Raw genomic sequence first — 19,941 nt, forward strand, 5'->3', positions numbered from 1 at the left:
TCTGACATGTAAACTCCACACAGAAGGGCCAGCCACCTCGGGATCAAACCAATTCTGCCAAGTCCTTTCCACTAGACGCAACTAAATTCTACACTCCAAACTTTTGAATTTGCTGGTGTCATTTTGAAGACATTTGCAAAAGTATGCATCTCATGTGTAAGTATGATCTTAATTATTGATAAAAAACAAACTAATGCTCATTGTAGTTGGTGCTAGCTAGAGTAGATATATCATTGCCTTTCTTGTGTTTGCACACCAACTGAGTCAAGAAATCTGAACTAAAACAGTAACATACAAGAAATCACATCGAAGTTCATGTTATCAAAATGCTAAAGTCCATTTTATTTATACAGCCCAATATTACAAATCCCAAATTTGGCTTAGAGGGCTTTACAATCTTTACGGCATACATAGGACATACAGACATCCTCTGTTCTTGCATGTGAAAAAAGGACTGCATGGAAAGTGTCCTCACCAATGCTGTGGAGAAGGTGAAGGCACTGCTGAAACACTGGAAGAACAGATTGTATGCAAACTGTACGACCTAAAATCCACCAGCAACTCAATCCCCGGATTTGAACCAAGGTACCTGTACATGCCTGATCGTTGCAGCTGACAATCTGTGGATGGAAGGAAAGTGATCATCTTTGTATTGCAGTAGGGCATGTGGATGTGCCCATGCTGCTCGGTGCAAGAACTCATTTGATGATAAAGAAATTGACAATGAAGAAAATAGACGTTGATCAGGATTTCTTAGTGATTACATATAATGTTTCAATTATAATACTCAAGTAGCTACAGTTAGCCGTATTTAGTGTTGTCACGTTGTATCCATTTAGCATGACAATGTGTATGAATGGTCTTCAGTATGTTGTCTCTTTTGGTGTGATGCATGGCTTGCATTGTGTAAGATAATGCAGGCTCAAAACAAAACAGAAAACTATATTTATGTCAAAAACGCACCCAAATGAGTTGTTTCAAATGCATCTTTAACCAAAATGTTTACAAAATGTTTGCAATACCATTGTATCTTTACAAATATAACCATCGAGCAACCTTCAGGCAACGTTCCCTGGAGGTTACTAAACATAACATCTGACAACAGTGTAGTGGTTATGGTGTGTTGGTAGTTTATTCAGTTGAGAGCAATAAATAACTTTGCAGTTCTCGTATCAACTGTGATTAAGTTTTTAAATGTTTTAACGTTTTCAAGCACTCGTATTTTGCTGTTACAATGTGTTGTGCTGCTCGTGGTGGTATTTGATTCTCTGAGCAGATGAATGATGACTTTGTCCAACTCACTCATATCTTGTAAGTTGTGGATCACTGGCCACGCCTGTTCTCTCATGTGGTAGCTGAGTGCAGACATTGAAGGCAGCATTAATGTGAGTCACATGACAGGCCAACCTCTCCGACTGATCTGACACACATCTAATAATCATGGTAAGCAGTTTTCCAAATACAGAACTATTCTATGCCTTTGCATGTTTGTTCTGGCTACTCGCCTGTGTTCACTTTCGGTCAATGGAACAGCTCGTTTCAAGTGTGTACCTTAACCTATCTTAAATAAGACGTGTTAGTGAGCGGCACTATGGCCTAACGCTTCTCAGGCAACGTCAGACAGCGGCTAGCTAGGCTAACAACCTGCAGCTGACTGCAAGCTAGAAGCTAACGTCAGTTTTACTGAAACGTATTTTATTCACGTTATCTATAATACATTCATCATATCCTTAAAGTCAGTGTTATGTGTTAGATCAAACGAGCCAGTAAGTGTAACGTTAGCCTCTGGTTTTCGGGACAACACAAGTGACAGTGTGACAACTAGCGCTAGCTGTTGTTAGCGCAGCGCTACTCTTCCGCTTGGTGTGTCATGTTTCACTGAAGCTAGCTACATGGTATGGCCTGAGCTCGTTTTAGCGTAAAATAAACAGAAGTTGTGTCAGCTGGTTAGCAGCAGTGCGATGACGTGCTATGCCCAAACTGCAAAAGGGCCTGAGCATGCATGCTATACTTCATACATTATTCCGTACATGTACTACTGTAGGAATATTTGTCTTGCGGACATGCCTGCGCCACTCGCGAGCATTTAGGTAACGTAAGCTAATGTTACATTAGATACATTAGATACATTGATTGCGCATTAATGCGAATTGGGATTAAGAAGAGAAATGAATTTATTTTGGGTAGCCAGGGTTTTACATACTGCACAGCGACTGTCAGTACGAACACCTGAATGCTTTGAATTGGATGACAGGAACACAACGTGATGAGGTGATGTCGTTGAGGTCCTCCATTGTTCTATGTTTTGTAATTCAGTCCAGTTCTATGGAGCAAAGTCAACTGCTCAGTACCCTAAGCTAGCTAGATGCTGTAATGTCTAATACAAAGGTGGCATAGCATAGCATGACAGCATTCTTGATTATTCAGCACTGTGTAAAGAAAAAAAAAAGTTGTTTGTAAATGAAGCTAATATTGAAATAAGTGTTCCTGTTCTTTGGTATTACAGCCAACCACACAGCAGTCTCCCCAGGATGAACAGGAGAAGCTTCTTGATGAAGCTGTGCAGGCTGTCAAGGTCCAGTCGTTCCAGATGAAGCGATGCCTGGTAGGCTGCTTTCAGTGTGTTATAGATATCATTATGGTTGTGATAATTGTTTAAACCATTGATTCACAGCCCTGTGCGTAGCCCACATACCAATTTTCTTGCAAATCAATATTCAAGTCATTCAGCTCGCTAATGCATTTTAGACAGCAGCATTTGTTCATACTGTCAGTGTAGTAATAACTCTCGGTGCTCACCACCTGCTCCCTTTTTTTAAACAACCAAGAATTTTAGGGGTCTGGATTTATAAAGTTTACCACTCTAAATTTCTCCTTCAAAACAATGTGTAATATTGGGTTCAGATTTATTTTTGGAAGACTAAACCTGCCTTACAAATACATGCTGAAAAGATTGGAGAGCAATAATCTGCTATTTAGTTTGAATGGGGCCTGGCGTTACAGCCCGACACCACTCGCAGACGTGCAGAGATTGGAAGGGTGCTCAGCGGCACTACAGAGGACAATAAAGGAGGCCTCAACATTATGCAAATATGCTTTGACACACTGCAAGCAACAACCATATGCGAGCCAATGTAGCTGGTTTGGGTTCCTTCAGAAACGGAAGCACGAATTCCTTCACCGCAGGAGGAGTGGCGAACACTTCCAGCACAGATCCAGAGCTCAGTCATGCACGCTCAGCCCTGTGTCTGTGCTGGAAGTGTTTGTGTCATCGAATTCTGTTCTTAGGGAAACAAATTGCGCAATTGTGCAGCAAACAATGTAGAATGAGGACTTCCTTGTCTAGTCAGAGCAGAGTATGTAAATCACATGTTCAACGCAACACGCCCACAAAGCTATAGATTATGAAAGGCCAGCTACCGCCTACTACTCTGTATGAGTGAATGCTGCATTTTGGGATTCAGCTGAATGTCCAACATTGGAGGTCATATCTCGTTGTGATTATTTTGCATATTCATAGCTTAATTCTGTTGTGCGGTCTGCAGGACAAGAACAAGCTGATGGATGCTCTGAAGCACGCCTCTAACATGCTGGGTGAGCTGAGGACCTCCATGCTTTCTCCAAAGAGCTACTATGAGCTATGTATCCTTTACAGTTCTACAGTTCTTTTAGTGCATGTTGACGCATGTGAGCGTGCCCCACTGGTTAGCTTGCTTCTGCCGCTCTGCACTGCGGCGGTTATACGGCGGTTACAGCTGATAACTCCGTCTCGACAGACAGCATCGTTGTGGAAGTGTAACCCCCCCCCACTACCGGTTACCCCCCGTTACCACTGCCAGTACGTTTGCCGTAGTTTGCACTGTTAGCACCGTTAGCTACAAGCTGCCGGCTCAGGCGTCGCCATGCTGAGAACCATTTAGAGGTAATTGAAATGCTCCCAATTTCGTATTATGCACCTTTTGAGATATCATTTTGGCGTATTATTTGTTTAAGAAGGCAGCCTAGAACACTCATTTAATATGTCTCCACTTCTAATTAACCTCTCAGCTATGTAGAAGAGTTCAAGAAATGTTCATTGATCAGGTCTTTTATGATATCTGTCCTGACAGTTTTGGAGTGGTGAATTGAGAGCTCATTCAAATGTAAAGCCAATATGTCAAATCAGTTTTCTAGTGTAACTTCAGTTAGTTGTGTTGTGTATTGGGTGACCTATGCAGTACTGTGCCTGAAAACATCCTTGATGGAGGACTGAAGCGGAAGTTGCTGTGCTATTGACATGCTGCAAGAAATTCTTATCTCCCCCAGCTGTAGAGAGGCTATGTGTTGGGTCGTGTTTCTGCCCCTCTGTTTTTCTCCGCGGCTAGTTTTGCATTCTGCTGCAGAAAACTGCACAACAGTGCCCAGTTATGGCTGCATGCTCAAGGACCTCTCTTGGTTGAGGGGACTCTTACTTTCTCAAAGCCCTTTTAGAGCCTAAATCCTCACTCACCAGCCCTTAACCGGCCCCCGACTCTGATATTGTTTTAGAAGCTATGTTTGGCTTACAGCTAACAGGACTACCAGTGCTCAGTTTGCCTTTATGTTTTGGTACAATTGTATGAAATGTATTATACGACGACTTCGAGCCCATTGTTTGTATAATGTTACATCTTCGCTTCTTTTTGAGATTGAATGAAGTCTGTTTGACACTGCTTATGTTGTATTCATTCCATCACACAAAACAGCAGCGGTTGTTGCAGACGCACCTGACAGAGCGCTGCACTCTACTGAGAGCACCTTTCTAGTGTTGTGTGTGGGTGTGAGTCATGGTGGGTTTGCACTGGTCCCTAACAGTCTTTTCAGATATGGCCATCTCTGATGAACTCCACTACCTAGAAGTTTATCTGACTGATGAGTTTGCCAAAGGACGCAAGGTGGCGGATCTCTATGAGCTGGTCCAGTATGCAGGCAACATCATCCCCAGACTGTGAGTATCACATTAAAAGAGAAATTTGTCCAATCAGTGTTGGTGGTAAATGTTGTCGATTGAATCAATAAATTCCTCAGTTCGGCTATATTGAGTGTAAAAGGTGAGTTCCCCTCTCCACTACTTCAGCTTATCTCTCTGGGTAGCCAGCATGCTCAAGATTACGCTCTAAAACAGAACTCCCTGAACCTGTTGTAAGTTCCATTGTGTAAATAAAGTCACCAAATAACAACAGAGCTTCCTTCTCCGTTTTTCTTATTTTTTTTACCTGCCAAAGTATCGGCGCACCTCTGCATGACAATGATGATACACTGTACATGAGGGGGGGCAGGACTAATGTAAATCAATGTGTGTGTGTGTGTGTGTGAGAGAGACAACAGCATAAAACAGACTTAATACAGAACAGACAAAAAATCTATTCAAACAACTTAAGAGATTTCAGATAAAAGAAACGAGCACATTACATCAACCTATGAAACAGCAGTGTTGTGTTCATCCAGTGGTCAAATAGTCCTTCATGCTTTTGACAAAATTTCAAAACACATTTGTACACTTTGTCATTATGGGATATCGACTGTAGACTGACAGGTATAAATGGCAATCTTATCTGTTTGCTGCAACTACAACACAAAATAGTGTCAAAAAGTGAAGGGGTCTGCATCCATTGTGAAGCCACTGTAGTAGTCATGCTTCATACACACTTTCTCTTGTGTTTTGTTGGAGTTTATACTTTAAAGTATTGGCAATGATGAACTTCTTACCATCAACCCTCCTTGCTTGCCCCCTCTCTCCCCAGCTATCTGCTGATCACAGTGGGTGTGGTGTACGTCCGCTCCTTCCCCCAGTCTCGTAAGGACATTCTGAAGGACCTGGTCGAGATGTGTCGTGGAGTCCAGCACCCACTCAGGGGCCTCTTCCTCAGAAACTACCTGTTGCAGTGCACCCGCAACATACTGCCAGATGATGGGGAGCAGCCAGAGTAAGACAGCCTTTTGTCCTCGTGTCTCTAATCCACATAGCATGCTCTTCTGAGATGCCACCATCACAATTCACTCTGTAATTACGTAGCTTCAGGTTTGAATACGGACTGGGAGTGAGATCACAGGAAGTTGAGGAGATGGGGAACGACTAGAATAAGCTTTTCACTGAAAAGCCAAAACATCCAAAGTATATAAAAATGTATGTTGTGAAAAATATTTCCCAAAATTTCAAATTTATAGATGGAAATCTGGAGAGAAAAAATTGTGATTTTGATAAACACCGAAATAATATCCAATATCTTTATCAAACATTTATTTAAAGATTTTTAAAATAAGAAAAAACTCCGTACATCACAGCGACGATTAACTGAAAAATAAACGATAAAGAAATCATAGGACTTTAATATTATTCTACTAGTAAAGTCAAATACATATACCCAGCTATAGAGGGTATTCAATGATACCGTCAGCCCACTACCCTTAAGGTACTCGAGTACAGTTCCTTGTTCTTATTAGTGAACCTAACTCTTAAGTTTACCACATCCACCAACTCTCTGATCCACACATCATGTTGGTGCACAGCCACATGATGTGTGCCTGAAGGCCCTCTGGTACTGCTACAGCAGCGCCAGTGTGCATCTGATTACACTGGGGAAATGTAAGGAAATACAGTATTCTTTTCTATTTATTGCTTCTATTTAATCAGCTTTTGTCCAACCTTATGGAATACTGAAGTACATCTAGAACATAATAAGAGCTACGTTACAAGACATCTGAGAACATGATTGCCACAGAAAGGCCTACTAAAGCATATAGTTACTATAAGCTAATAATATCAATTTGGAAGTATTCTAATCAAAATAATTCATATAAAGGATAGGCTACCTAAGGGTGTCTTGTAAAGGTGTGTAAGAGATAATTACTTTAAATACAATTCTTTCTTTTTTTAATTCTTCATAAACAGGAGATCTACCTTTTGTGTAAAAAATATTTTGGCAACAGAATCAAATTCATATTTAGTGTGTCAGTATTTATCATAATAGTCTCAAACATAGCTTAACCATGTCACATGATGTGCTACTTCAATACACCTTTAGAACAAGTATTACTGGGAGTGCCACAGAAGATGATCATTCAATATCCAGGGATCCAAGTCATGGAAACTACCAGCGTCTGTCAATGTAACAATTTGGCCACATTTATCACACTGACGATACACGGTCCAGGATGGTATGTGCACATTATCGGTAAGGTACAACCTTCCCCGGAATGAACAGTCGTCAGTCGCAAGTAAGTTCAGACTTTGGCCTCTGTGGCCGCTAGATCCAGATGAATGAGCTACCCTGGAGAAAGCTGTGTGACACACGCCTCATGGAGCCACTTCTGCTACTTTAGAACAGAAACGTTGGACTCCTTCTTGGATTGATAGCTCCAGTCTGAACACAGACACCGTACACATACTTCTGGATTCAATAGTCTACACTTTCTGAGTGTTATCTCCAATGTTTATCATCCATAAACTCCACAACTTGCCTGAAAATCATGACGTGTTTACGTTTTCTTTAGTATCGAAGTAAGATAGTGACAGTTGCAAACTGAACTGCTGGTACCTTATTCAGCATGCAAAATATAAATGAATATATTCTAAAAAGCAAACAAGTCTCAAGCTGTAGCCAACAGCTCACTCACTGCATCATAGGGTGAAGTGCTGATTCCAGCTCTCTAAACGGGCCAAAGACTCACAACTCATCATTCAATCTGAGTTTAAGGTCACGCTTCCATTCAAGTTTCCGTTTAGTTTTTTACCACTGACAGCTATGTCATCTTTAGACAGTTGGCCAATTTAAATATAATGATATACTGTATTTCACCAGTCAAGTGGGAACAAACTGGGTCCACTGGATGGCAGCAGGGTACCTTACAGCAGCAGCTCTGGTTTGTCAGAGTTTGGGTGTTTAGGGTTAGTGCAGGTGTTGAGGTGGGGTTGTCTAGGCTCTATCCATAGTCATTGTCTTTAGTCGGGGTATTACGTACAGTAGATGGTGATCAGAAACCGATAGGGGTACCGGCACGGGAACAAAGCAATGTACCGCTGTGGACCGGGGCAGCAACAAAACGTATATTAGCCACCTAAAATAATCTTTATCAGTAAATCATACTTTCACCAATTTATCTTGCCGTCAGATACGATTTGTGACAGGGACGTGAACTGAAAGTGAGACGTACCTATGCTCCCTTCAAAGCCACACAACTCCTTTAAAAACCCAGTATAAATAAATAATATTCCCGTTGGAATATATCTTTTTGTGTTTTAGGTGGGCCTTTCTTTGCGGTGGCTGAAATCTGTTTTGCTTCTGCCCCCTGTCCAGAGTAATACATAACTTTGCTTCTGTGTCCGACCTGTCTGCCTCTTCAGGGGGCCGACTGCTGTCTACTGTAGCTGAGTAGTACCTCATTCAACCCAACTGCAAAACACTAGTTGGGTTCATATCTAGCTTCTCATTTCACTTTGTGGTGAAAACATCACATGATATAATCATTGTGTCACAGTTTGTCAACGATACCTACAGTTTAGATGCCCTGTCTGGCCCACGTACGTGCCACAATGTATCCCAGGCTTTGAATATTTAGACGTGCGTCCCGGTTCTAAACTTGTTGCGTTTACTCCACAGGGGAACAGAGGAGATGACCGGTGATATCAATGACTCAATCGACTTCATCCTCCTGAACTTTGCAGAAATGAACAAGTTATGGGTCCGAATGCAGCATCAGGGTCACAGCCGAGACCGGGAGAAGAGAGAAAAGGAACGACAGGAACTCAGGATTCTGGTGGGAACCAACCTAGTTCGCCTCAGCCAGCTGGAGGGTGTCAACGTGGAAAAGTACAAACAGGTGTGTTTGTGTATGTCTGTTGTTTCCAATAAGATTAGTAAAGTACGGTTATAATTTCAGTTTATAGTGATTTTATTTGGGTCTATAGCTAATTCTAATAAATATATGAATCAATGTCAGGAGAAGGCCTGAAGTTCGCCGAGTATGAAGTTTAGTTGGAGGCACTATACATCACCTAAAGATATCTACAGATGTGCCTTCTAGGCCACCGTCCACTGGATGCTGTTCTACCTGCATATCATCAGTACATTGGCTGTTCTGCAAGAGGTACTGGACACATGTAACGGATGTGTTCACCCTGTCCATCCTTGATACCACAGCTCTGTTGTGCTTGCTGTTGCATCCCAACCAGTTATTCAGAGAGAGAAAGGTTAAGTGAGTAGTGAGACAGGCAGGATTAGGCTAGAGGAATCAAACTGCAGATAACTTGAATGATGGTGTCATGCGTTCAGCCTGGAGAGGAATCAAAACAATGTCGGGGACACCAATACAAGCTCTAAATCATCCATAAAGAGATGAGGCAGAACCACCACAGGAGGATGTTTGCTTCTATTCCACACATGTAGACCGCCACAGTATACGTTGTGTGTAGAAAAATAAGTACACTTTCACTTTTCAGCTTTGTGATCGATAGATGTTACTTATTCCTGGGTATGCATGTTTAACACATTTGTCAGATATGTATTTTAAGATTTGATTAATGTTTTGCTGACCTTGAATTGTCCTTTGCGGGACAAATAAAGTATTTTAAGTATAATTGAATTGAATTCTTTAAGACAAACTGTCCACTAGGAAGGGTGTCTGCCCGAAACCTAGAACACAGTTTAAGTTGAGTGCTGTCCTCCTCCTGACCGTCTGTACATGCTGGGCTCAGTGCATTGACTCATCAGAAGGTAAACTATCTGCAGCTTATAACAGTCTGCTGGTGACTCTTTTCCTTTCACTTACTTTGTTACTGTATATAACTTAAACACCTCCCAGGCTTCGTGTGCTTTGTAGAACAACATTCCTCTGAATCTACTCAAATAGCTGCTTGAAAAAATTGTGATGTCGTCGTCGAGAGTCTGTCAGAATTCTTTGTTTCAGCTTTCAAGTCAAAGAATTTAGTTTCAATTGATTCTGGGTTGTCTCTGCTTTTCCCTCTTAAGTCTTTTATTTGCTGCATTTGACATGTACACTGAAATACTGTACAATAATTTAGCTATTTGGCATCTGGCTGGTAAAACTGGTTTCCTCTTTGTTTCTCTCTCTCCACAGATTGTTCTTGCTGGAGTGCTGGAACAGGTTGTGAACTGCAGAGACTCGTTGGCTCAGGAGTATCTAATGGAGTGCATCATTCAGGTAGACATCGAGGACTCCAGCTTTCATTACTGTCATTGTGCAACACAGGTTTGCACAATGCAAACTGATATTCAAAATACTAGAATGGATGAGACATAATATAAACTATGAAATAGGCATCGGCATTGTGTGTGTGTGTGTGTGTGTGTGTGTGTGTGTGTGTGTGTGTGTGTGTGTGTGTGTGTGTGTGTGTGTGTGTGTGTGTGTGTGTGTGTGTGTGTGTGTGGGGAGACTGGGTGGAAAAGAAAATCTGATTTTTATTAGATGTCATTCAATGCAGTCCTCTGGTCACCAATGAAGTTTGTGGTACAACAATAAATGGGCTGGATATTAATCCTTGTGATGAGGCTGAGGGCTAAAGAGTATACTAGATTAATAAGTAAAGCTGCTGAACTGAAATAGTCTCGTCTCTTGGAAGGTTTTCCCAGATGAGTTCCACCTTCAGACCCTGAACCCTTTCCTGCGTTCCTGTGCTGACCTGCATCAACACGTCAATGTGAAGAACATCATCATTGCCCTCATTGACAGGTATGCTGTGATTCACTGTAAATGACCAGAGCTAGTGGAAATAGAAACTCACTCCTTTTGTTCCCAGGTGTAGCATACCTGGATCTTCTGTGATGATCCAGGTCAAATGTGATGAGGATCAGCAGTATAATAAAGTGACTGTACATTTAATGAACTAACTCAAACAGTGGATTTGAACAAGACTACTTATGTGTGTGAATGTATTCAGATTTTCTCTAATTTCAGTTTTGTTTTTCAGACTTGCTCTCTTTGCTCATCGAGAAGACGGCCCTGGCATTCCAGCTGAGATTAAACTGTTTGACATCTTCTCTCAGCAAGTGGCCACTGTCATTCAAGTAGGTTAATGAAGTGTACCCAGTCAGCAAGACCATGTCATCAGTCTGTACGCACTACAAATGTTCTATTTCTCAAGTTCTCTTCATATGACATCAGCCATTTGAATCAGGAGTGTATATCTGTATTTAGATCTGCTCACTCACTTTTCTGTAAAAGTCACAGCAGCAATCTGACTAGACCTCACATCATTGCCATACCACTTCTTACATGGCTTCTCTGTGGATCCAATGCAGTCGCTTTATTTAGAATCAGCTTTATTGGTCAAGTATGTTTGACCACACAAGGAATGTGACTGTTTCTCGTGGCTCTGGTGTACTCTCACAGGGGGGCTCAGTGGAGCAGTATAAAGTGGAGTGGGGCAGTGGGGGGAAAAAATGAGCAACCTGAGTGATGTTGCTGTGTGGCCAGACTTTGGCCTGTGATAGCCTCCACCATTGAGCACCACTTCAGTTGTGTGATAGAGGGTCACACAGCTCCAGGGATGGCTTGATGTTCTGTGTAAAGACAGGAACACAATGAAATATCCAGATGGATTTCAAATGAACATCTTGCTCTGTCTTTTTAGGACTGAACACTAGCTATTTCTCTTTTAATTAGTATTAGTATTTTTCTGCACAAAAAATGTAAATTAATGAAAAACCATTCAATATTTTTAGTGAGCCAATTTTAAGGTGTAGAGGAGAGTTCAAGAGATTCATGTCGGATGAACCTAAAACGTTTTATTTCTGCCCCTACAGGAATAAAAGAGAAAAACAAAATCCTCCATAAATTAGACAAAAACATCCAATTCTAGGTCTACTTAAACTTTCAATTCTCATTCATGTCAACTGACAGACTGATAATCCAGTAGAACAGTCTTCTCCCTCCCAAGCTATGTGGACTCTAAGTTTACGTTAGAAACAAACTGACGCTTTCTTTTTCTGTGATTCCTCCTTCAGTCTCGCCAGGACATGCCATCAGAGGACGTGGTCTCTCTTCAGGTCTCTCTCATTAACTTAGCCATGAAATGCTACCCAGACCGTGTTGACTATGTAGATAAAGTCCTGGAGAGCACTGTGGAGATATTCAACAAGCTCAACTTGGAACAGTAAGTCCTCAAAGTCCTGAAATGGAATGAATGTCTCTGTGACAGTGACTGCTACGTGTAGGAAAGATTCACTGTTCGCTATGCACCACGGCAGGGGAAAATAAGCCTAATATCTTCATTTATTTAAGAAAATGTAAATATTAAACAGTTGCTCGATGGCCATAATTCTTACTTTGACAGTCAAGTCACTCAAATGCTGGCATATTATCAATAAGAATAAAGTAAGCTCCTTCCCTGTGGACAGTAAAGCCGAGGCTTAACTCGCGCTCTAGAATTTCTGTTCAGCGTGTGCGAGTTAAAGACAAAGGGTGCTTTCACATCAGGGACACGGGCCCAGATCTGAGTACACTTGACCTCCTTGACAAACACACAAACCGATCCACCCCAAGGTAACGGTAGGTGAGACCCAGAAAACTGACTTATGCGTGTTCACACCAGAGAGAATTTAAAAAACGGAAATGAGAAAAACCGAGTGGAAGCCATTTGAGTTGGAGAGATATCTGACAGTGATCAGAAACCTGGATACTGTCATACTCCAAATACACTGTTTAGTCACAAGCATGGTCACACGAAGGATAGCATGGGTATAGTGATTGACAATTGAAATACTCTTTGCCTCGCTTGATGTCACACTTGTGTGTCTCACTCTTGCCCTCTCCGTTCCTCTCCCTCCCCCAGCATAGCCACCAGCAGCGCAGTGTCAAAGGAACTGACCCGACTGCTGAAGATCCCGGTAGATACCTACAACAACATCCTGACTGTGCTGCAGCTCAAGCACTTCCCGCCACTCTTCGAGTACTTTGACTACGAGTCGCGCAAGAGCATGAGCTGCTATGTGCTGAGCAACACGCTGGACTACAACACCACCATTCTGGCACAGGAACAGGTCTGATTCTTAACTACTACTAAGGACATTAATCGTTGGTTTGTGACAGAACATTGCTTGTGGACGTAAATTACTGCTGTACAATTGTCCAATCTTAACTCAATTCCAGAGAGAACTGGATTGGGTTGCAACTTGAAGATCGTTTGGAAAGACCTTAAGCCAAAATAATAGTTGACGCAATAGTTATTGGGAAACCAAGCTCGGATAATTATGGTGTAGGTTTAGACTAGTGTCTAAACACTAGTTCTCCCTTTGACAACACACTAGATGGGGTATCATCAATGATCAGGCTGATCAGATGTCCTGCTTTTTCCCTTCACTTTGTGATTTAGAGGGACGGTAGGCTAGGCACACAATGATGGAACTGGAGCTACATTGTGGCAACATTTTAGTCCAGTAGATGCTGAGGACTCTCGTTGGCACAAATTATAATACAAGTAAAGGAAGAAACCAATTTTATCAAAACCTTTGGCGAACAAGCAGAACATCAATCTGCAGAAATACACAATTTTCAACTGATCTAGCAGCCGTCCCTAACGTTAGTGATGCCATACGGACTTTGCTAATAAGAATAGTTTAATATATGAAAGCTAATTGTTTAGCTGTGAATGTGTTTTAAAGATTTTGGAACTTTTTGTATTGTTCCTCAAGAAAGACTATTTGTTTACACACAAGAATAAGAAACCAAAAGTCTTTTTTTTTTTTTTTTTTCCTCACAAAATAATCCAAAAGAAGCGATAATGAAGTGAAGAGATGAGCAGTATGGATAAGCGTTGTAGTAAAACGATGCCCATCCCTAGCAGCCGATGCAGTGGAGACGGTTCATTATTAGCAAGATGTATGTCCCTGAAAAGGAGAGGACTGTTGAATCTCTCGTCAACTCCCTTATACTATCTTCACTATCCACAACCTCTACAGGCATAAGAAACAAGTGACCAATCACAGTTTCCCTTGATTCCCTTGATCCAAATGTGTAGTTTCAGTTTTGAAGAGGTGCATGTATTTATTGGAGTAGGGGCCCTAGTTATGCTGTAACCCCTTAACATAAAGCTATGAATCAAGTATCAGCAATGTATTCTAGATTAATGTATACAAGGAAACATGTGTAGCGCTGCCCAATCAAAAGCTGTCGATGTAAACAGTAAGTCACTGGAGCCTCACAAGTTGTGGTACCACCAGTCTCTGACGCATTACCTCAGCAGAGTGCTTGATCAGCCAAAGGCTGTTTGAAAAGTACATCAAATGTAAACTCCTCTCTCCCTCCCTGGTTTCTCTAGGTGGACTCCATCTTGAACTTGGTATCCACACTGATACAGGACCAGCCAGACCAACCAGCTGACGATCCTGACCCTGAGGACTTTGCTGAGGAGCAGAGCCTTGTGGGTCGTTTCATCCATCTGCTCCACTCTGATGATCCTGATCAACAATATCTTGTGGGTTCTTTCCTCAACATCAAATGAGCATGCCATTGAATAAACTAGATGTATACACTCCTAACTGTTACTGCTGTACCATATCTCTGCAGACAATTTTGAAATCATGCTGTAGTGTTTGTCTTTTGGTCAATTCAGACTTGATGTGGACTGTAATTTAGGGCTGGGTATCAATACTCTATACCTTTTAAAGGTATCGTACCAAGTAGTATCCAAACGTGTCCAGTCAAACGATCCTTTTTGTGTCCAGATAGAGAAAAGACTTCACCAGAGCAATTCAAACTCATGTTTCTATAACTTTCTCATCCCAAACTGTGACTTTTTGATTGACCTGTTTCCTGTTGTTAAAGTTAACTCTGATTTGTGGTCAGATTCTGAACACAGCCCGGAAACACTTTGGGGCGGGTGGAAACCTAAGGATTCGCTACACACTCCCTCCCCTGGTGTTCGCTGCCTACCAACTGGCCTTCAGATACAAAGAGAACTCTTCATCGGTGTGCAAATGTCCTTTTTTTACTACATCACACCTGCTGTATTTCTAGTTTTGTCCATCCTTTTCAATAGGCCCAAATTTGTCTCCCATCAGGATGACAAGTGGGAGAAGAAGTGTCAGAAGATCTTCTCCTTCGCCCATCAGACCATCAGTGCTCTCATCAAAGCTGAGCTTGCTGAGCTGCCTCTTCGACTCTTCCTGCAGGGGGCGCTGGCTGCAGGCGAGGTTGGCTTTGAGAACCACGAGACTGTAGCTTACGAGTTCATGTCACAGGTACAATGTTTAATACAACATTCAGGCTTACACCATGTCTACACAGGCTACATCGTGAAAGCAGCACGTCTTTGGTCCTGACAAAGTTAACCGAAGTACAGGTCTGAAAGAGACGAGTTAAGATGGTAAACCCTCTCGGCCTCTGCCTAGATCAGGGGTGTCAAACTCATTTTCACCCTGGGCCACATCAGCATCATGGTTTCCCTCAAAGGGCCGGTTGTAACTGTAAGACTGTATAACTGTAACTACTCCTAACATATTGTTAAATAACTCTCTCTGCTTTTGATTATTGTTTATTCAAGTGTAAAAATATTGCATATGCAGTTATATAAATGTAAAATGATATTTAAGCACATTTCTGTTATTATAACATAAATAATTTTAATTTAGGGTTAAGAAACCCACATTACTCTATCAAAGATCAAACTATTAAAGAAAATAACAAAGACAAATATCAAACACAAGTTATTACATTAACTTTGTTCAAAGCTATTTGTGTCACCTCTCTGCATCACTAATGTCCCTGCCGTCGTCCCGTGCATGGCAGCTACATCCAAGAGCTCCTCACAGAGTCAGGTCTGCCTTGAGCCTTTTACAAACATTGATAGATGATGTATCTCGTCTCTGAGCTAGCTCTGTTGTTAGATTGCTGCTAGTTCCTGAACTCGGTCTGCGATGGTGTTTCTTCACAAACTGACATTTGTAAAAGTCTGTATCTGGTCGCAGCACACCTGCTCGCATACCTTTAGCATGCACTGGGCTGTAGCTTCTGTAAATATATTCTGCTGTGATTGCAGTCTGCCTTTTAATTCTTGGACAATTTTCTGTTTTTCTTGGAGGCTAAATTTAGCTCCGTGTTTGGTGTCAAAATGCCGACGTGAATTGTATCCTTCATCACCGACACGCATCATAACACAGAAGACGGATCCGTTTTTCTCCTTGAAGCACAAACATGTATTCGCTTTCCCATCTTAAATTACATCTTCTTCCCTCTGCATCAATTTTTCTCTTCGTGGACATTTTGGGATTATTTGTTGATCTTTTTCAACTCAATCGCTTGTTGGAAAACCACTTTACGGCCTGTTCCCTCTCCTGTCCACCTGTTGTGATAGTTTTAATGTCGGTACACAGACAACATGCTATCTCAGAATTTCAACTTTCTATCTCATAATTTCGACCATGGGGATACTTTTATTAAGTCCAACTTAAAAAAAAAAAAAATTCCAAAATTTTTGCTGGTGGATTCGCGGGCCACATAAAGACACGTGTGGCCTAAAGAATGTGATTCTTCGGCTCTATGGTTATACATTTGTTCCAGCTGGCCTCATAGATTCATGTGCAAGTCAAGAGTTAAAAATGATTGGTTGGAAAGCTACAGCTGGTGTCAACCCCACAACCACATGATAAACCAAACGACACTGAAGGTTTCACACATTGTTTTTATTTATTTACTCTACAAATCTAAAAGATTGTGACAACAGTCGGGAAACAGGGAAATGTCTCTGAACCAATAATTAGTTGGCTTCAGCCAATACTGTATTTTGTGTTCAAGTAGATTTGCTAAAGCTCAAACTTGGGCCTTTTTAACTCAAACATTTGGAGTTTTTTATTTATTTATTTTTTACAGCAAAAATGTTTGTTCCTAAAAAGTGCAGTAATATTACAAACTAGGCAACTAACCAAGACCAAAAAGAAATTCCAGAGACAATGGTGGTGAAAGTTGTAAACATTAAACCTCGAGCTCTCTTTTGTCTCATTTTGTCGTCTCTCCCCCCCCCAGGCCTTCTCTCTGTATGAGGATGAGATCAGTGACTCTAAAGCCCAGCTGGCAGCCATCACACTGATCATCGGTACCTTTGAGCGAATGCGATGTTTCAGCGAGGAAAACCACGAGCCGCTGAGGACTCAGTGTGCGCTGGCGGCCTCCAAGCTGCTGAAGAAGCCTGACCAGTGCCGAGCTGTCAGTATCTGCGCCCATCTCTTCTGGTCAGGTCACAGCACTGACAAAAGTGGGGAAGAGGTGTGTTCCAACAATCTTCTGTCATTAATATATATAATACTTGCCCAGTAAGTTCATTGTTCCGACACATTTGAACTCCAATCTGTTTCCTCAGCTGTCGTTGTTAAATACTCGTGTTGCATTGTTAGATTCGTGATGGCAAGCGGGTGATGGAGTGTTTAAAGAAAGCCCTGAAGATTGCCAACCAGTGTATGGACCCATCGCTGCAAGTCCAGCTCTTCATTGAAATCCTCAACAGATACGTGTGCTTCTATGAGAGGGAGAACGATGCGGTAGGACACCTCAAATGTCTCCATGGTTAAGACCCCTGGTCCTACCTCTTTGTGTGCTCTTAGGGAGCCTGGTTACTGTCGTCACTGCAGTAACCTGACTTCTGAGATGTGAATGAGAAACCTGCTTCCTGTATTGGTGGTTTCTCCTGGCCAGAGCTGATATCTTGCCAAGTGTACATGACTGGGTTTCACATGTTTTGCAGGTGATCATGTGCAGGACAAAGATATCAGACAGGGAAAGTATTGCTGTGACCATTACACGTAGACATACATCCTCGTCTTCACAATGATTACATTTAAGGTTAGATTAAAACTACAATTGACATTAAAAGTGCCAAATGGAGTTTTCTAAGCCAAGTCCAGGTCTATACATCAGTCATTCATCGTGGTGGGTGACAGGCGGATGCTTTATGCGTACACACAGATTGGGATAACGTCGGAACCCAACACTATTACCATTGTGCAGTGTTTACACCCCTGTGTGCTAGCTTGCATTCTTCTTCACTGTCTAACCAACTATCAGGGAAAGTCCACTGCCTCTAACAGTCTAAATCTGTTGATTTTGACTGTTGACTAATTGTAACATTGAGTTTTGTTATTCCGATGACTTCAGATCAGTATGGGCACATAAGTCTTCCAGCAGCAACGTTTAGAACCTTCACAACACGTAGACGTGATGTGAATGCAGTCAGTTAATGTCGCACTACAAACAGGAACTCTTACACTGTCCCTCACCCTCCACCCCTCCAGGTGACTGTCCAGGTATTAAACCAACTTATCCAGAAGATCAGGGAAGATCTTCCTAACCTGGAGGCCAGTGAGGAAACGGAGCAGATCAACAAACACTTCCACAACACACTGGAGCATCTTCGCCTGCAGAGAGAATCTCCCGAGTCGGAGGGCCCCGCCTATGAGGGCCTGGTCCTTTAAACCGATTGGAGGTTGGAAGGGAGTCCATCCTTAGATGTTTCACTAGATGATAAATATACAACAGCACACACAACATCCCATCCTGTAGGCCAGAGATAAAAAATAAATGTCAAGAAGAGCTCAAAGAACTCGCTCCTTCCTTTTATTATTATAATTATTGTTAATGTTAATGCATCATTTCTTCTTCACGGTCCCTCACTAGCAGAACTGTATTCTGCAGCAGGTTGGAGATGTTCCATTTTAAGAAGCGTGTGCCAGCAACACTGCACCAGGTTTCAGTGTGCACTTGTGGCAAGTCATGGGCATTCATATTCCTTTGAGTTCCTGCTCGACTACTTTCTCTTTAACCAATATCATTTTATTGTCACATTAGGCTTATTAGCTGACAGAGGTGTGTCACCTCACTTGTTCACATCTGTCCATATGGAGAAGTGAGTGTATCACGGCTACAGAAGCTAGTAGTGGTGTTCCAGCTGTGCGAGCTAGCTTAATAATCTGTAGCTCTGCTGTTCTTTAGGACGGCTTTGTTGCACCTTTTAAAGAGGTTGAGACCAACCTAACTGAAGTGCAGACAAATCAAAGCATAAGCAAACTTTGGCCCAACAGGAAAAGTGCAAACTATGTTCTGTCATCTGATCTGTCAATGCAGTTTATAATGTGTAGAATTTAGCATGGTCCTTAACTCCTCTGCCATTCCAACTGGACTGCAGAGAAATTACAAATTATTACCAAAACAAACTCACAAATTGTCATATTGTTCCTTATACTTCAGCAGATAATAAAAATAAAATCAGACTTGTCTCTCCATCCCACTATGGACTCCATAGTTCATGCATTTGTTTTTTTCTAGACTTCTCTCCAATGGATTGACACCTTGAGAAGTGCAGCATGTGTTTGCATGCGTTGGTGTGCTTCTACTAACAGGCCTGGTTTTCAGTTTACTCTGTGGACCACCAACTACAATGTCTGACTTTTCATCATTTTGTTGATCAATGAAATCCCGTTGCTTGGTGACACTGTCGTTTTGGATTGCTCTGTGGTTGGGGGGTGCAGTGATTCCTCAGGATTGTATGCGAGTTGCCATACTGAGTACCTTATGATGTACATGTCTGCTGATTTCTCTTACTTCGCTATTATTGTTGATCTGTTATTGACCAATTTCTTTCCCCTTTTTAAATCTATGTAAACCTACTTGTAAATCAAATAAAGATTAAATGGCAATTATCATTGTCATTTGCTGAAATAAAATTGATATTAACAATAGATTTTTGCATTTTGCTAATGTCACACACAGATGCACACTCGTGCATGCATCCACGCTCACAAACACTTGACCGCCGTGGAACAATGAAACGGGAACTCTTGCTTAGTGCAATGATGCCTCAAACGGTTCATAGTCAGAATATCTGTTAAGTGATGCTTCTTGTTATTATAGGCCACTCTCACTGCCAAACCCCCTTTTTGCCATTTGGCATGAACACAAAAACACCTTCGCACCCGCACA

General features: G+C 41.8%; 1 protein-coding gene across 1 annotated transcript; it reads left to right on the forward strand.

Annotated features, from left to right (window-relative positions):
* The first annotated feature begins 1,336 nt into the window (after positions 1-1,336).
* On the forward strand, positions 1,337-19,700 carry vps35 (VPS35 retromer complex component). The gene is made up of 17 exons (XM_031877162.1): positions 1,337-1,443; positions 2,507-2,605; positions 3,546-3,642; positions 4,843-4,966; positions 5,763-5,945; positions 8,619-8,838; positions 10,096-10,179; positions 10,598-10,707; positions 10,946-11,042; positions 11,982-12,130; positions 12,809-13,016; positions 14,294-14,449; positions 14,821-14,943; positions 15,036-15,215; positions 16,996-17,235; positions 17,364-17,507; positions 18,258-19,700. The coding sequence occupies exons 1-17, from the start codon at positions 1,441-1,443 to the stop codon at positions 18,435-18,437; spliced, it is 2,397 nt and encodes a 798-aa protein (XP_031733022.1). The 5' UTR covers positions 1,337-1,440; the 3' UTR covers positions 18,438-19,700.
* The last annotated feature ends 241 nt before the right edge of the window (positions 19,701-19,941 follow it).

Source organism: Anarrhichthys ocellatus, unplaced genomic scaffold (genome assembly GCF_004355925.1).
Source record: "Anarrhichthys ocellatus isolate YVR2014 unplaced genomic scaffold, GSC_Weel_1.0 scaffold127, whole genome shotgun sequence".
Lineage (NCBI taxonomy): Eukaryota > Metazoa > Chordata > Actinopteri > Perciformes > Anarhichadidae > Anarrhichthys > Anarrhichthys ocellatus.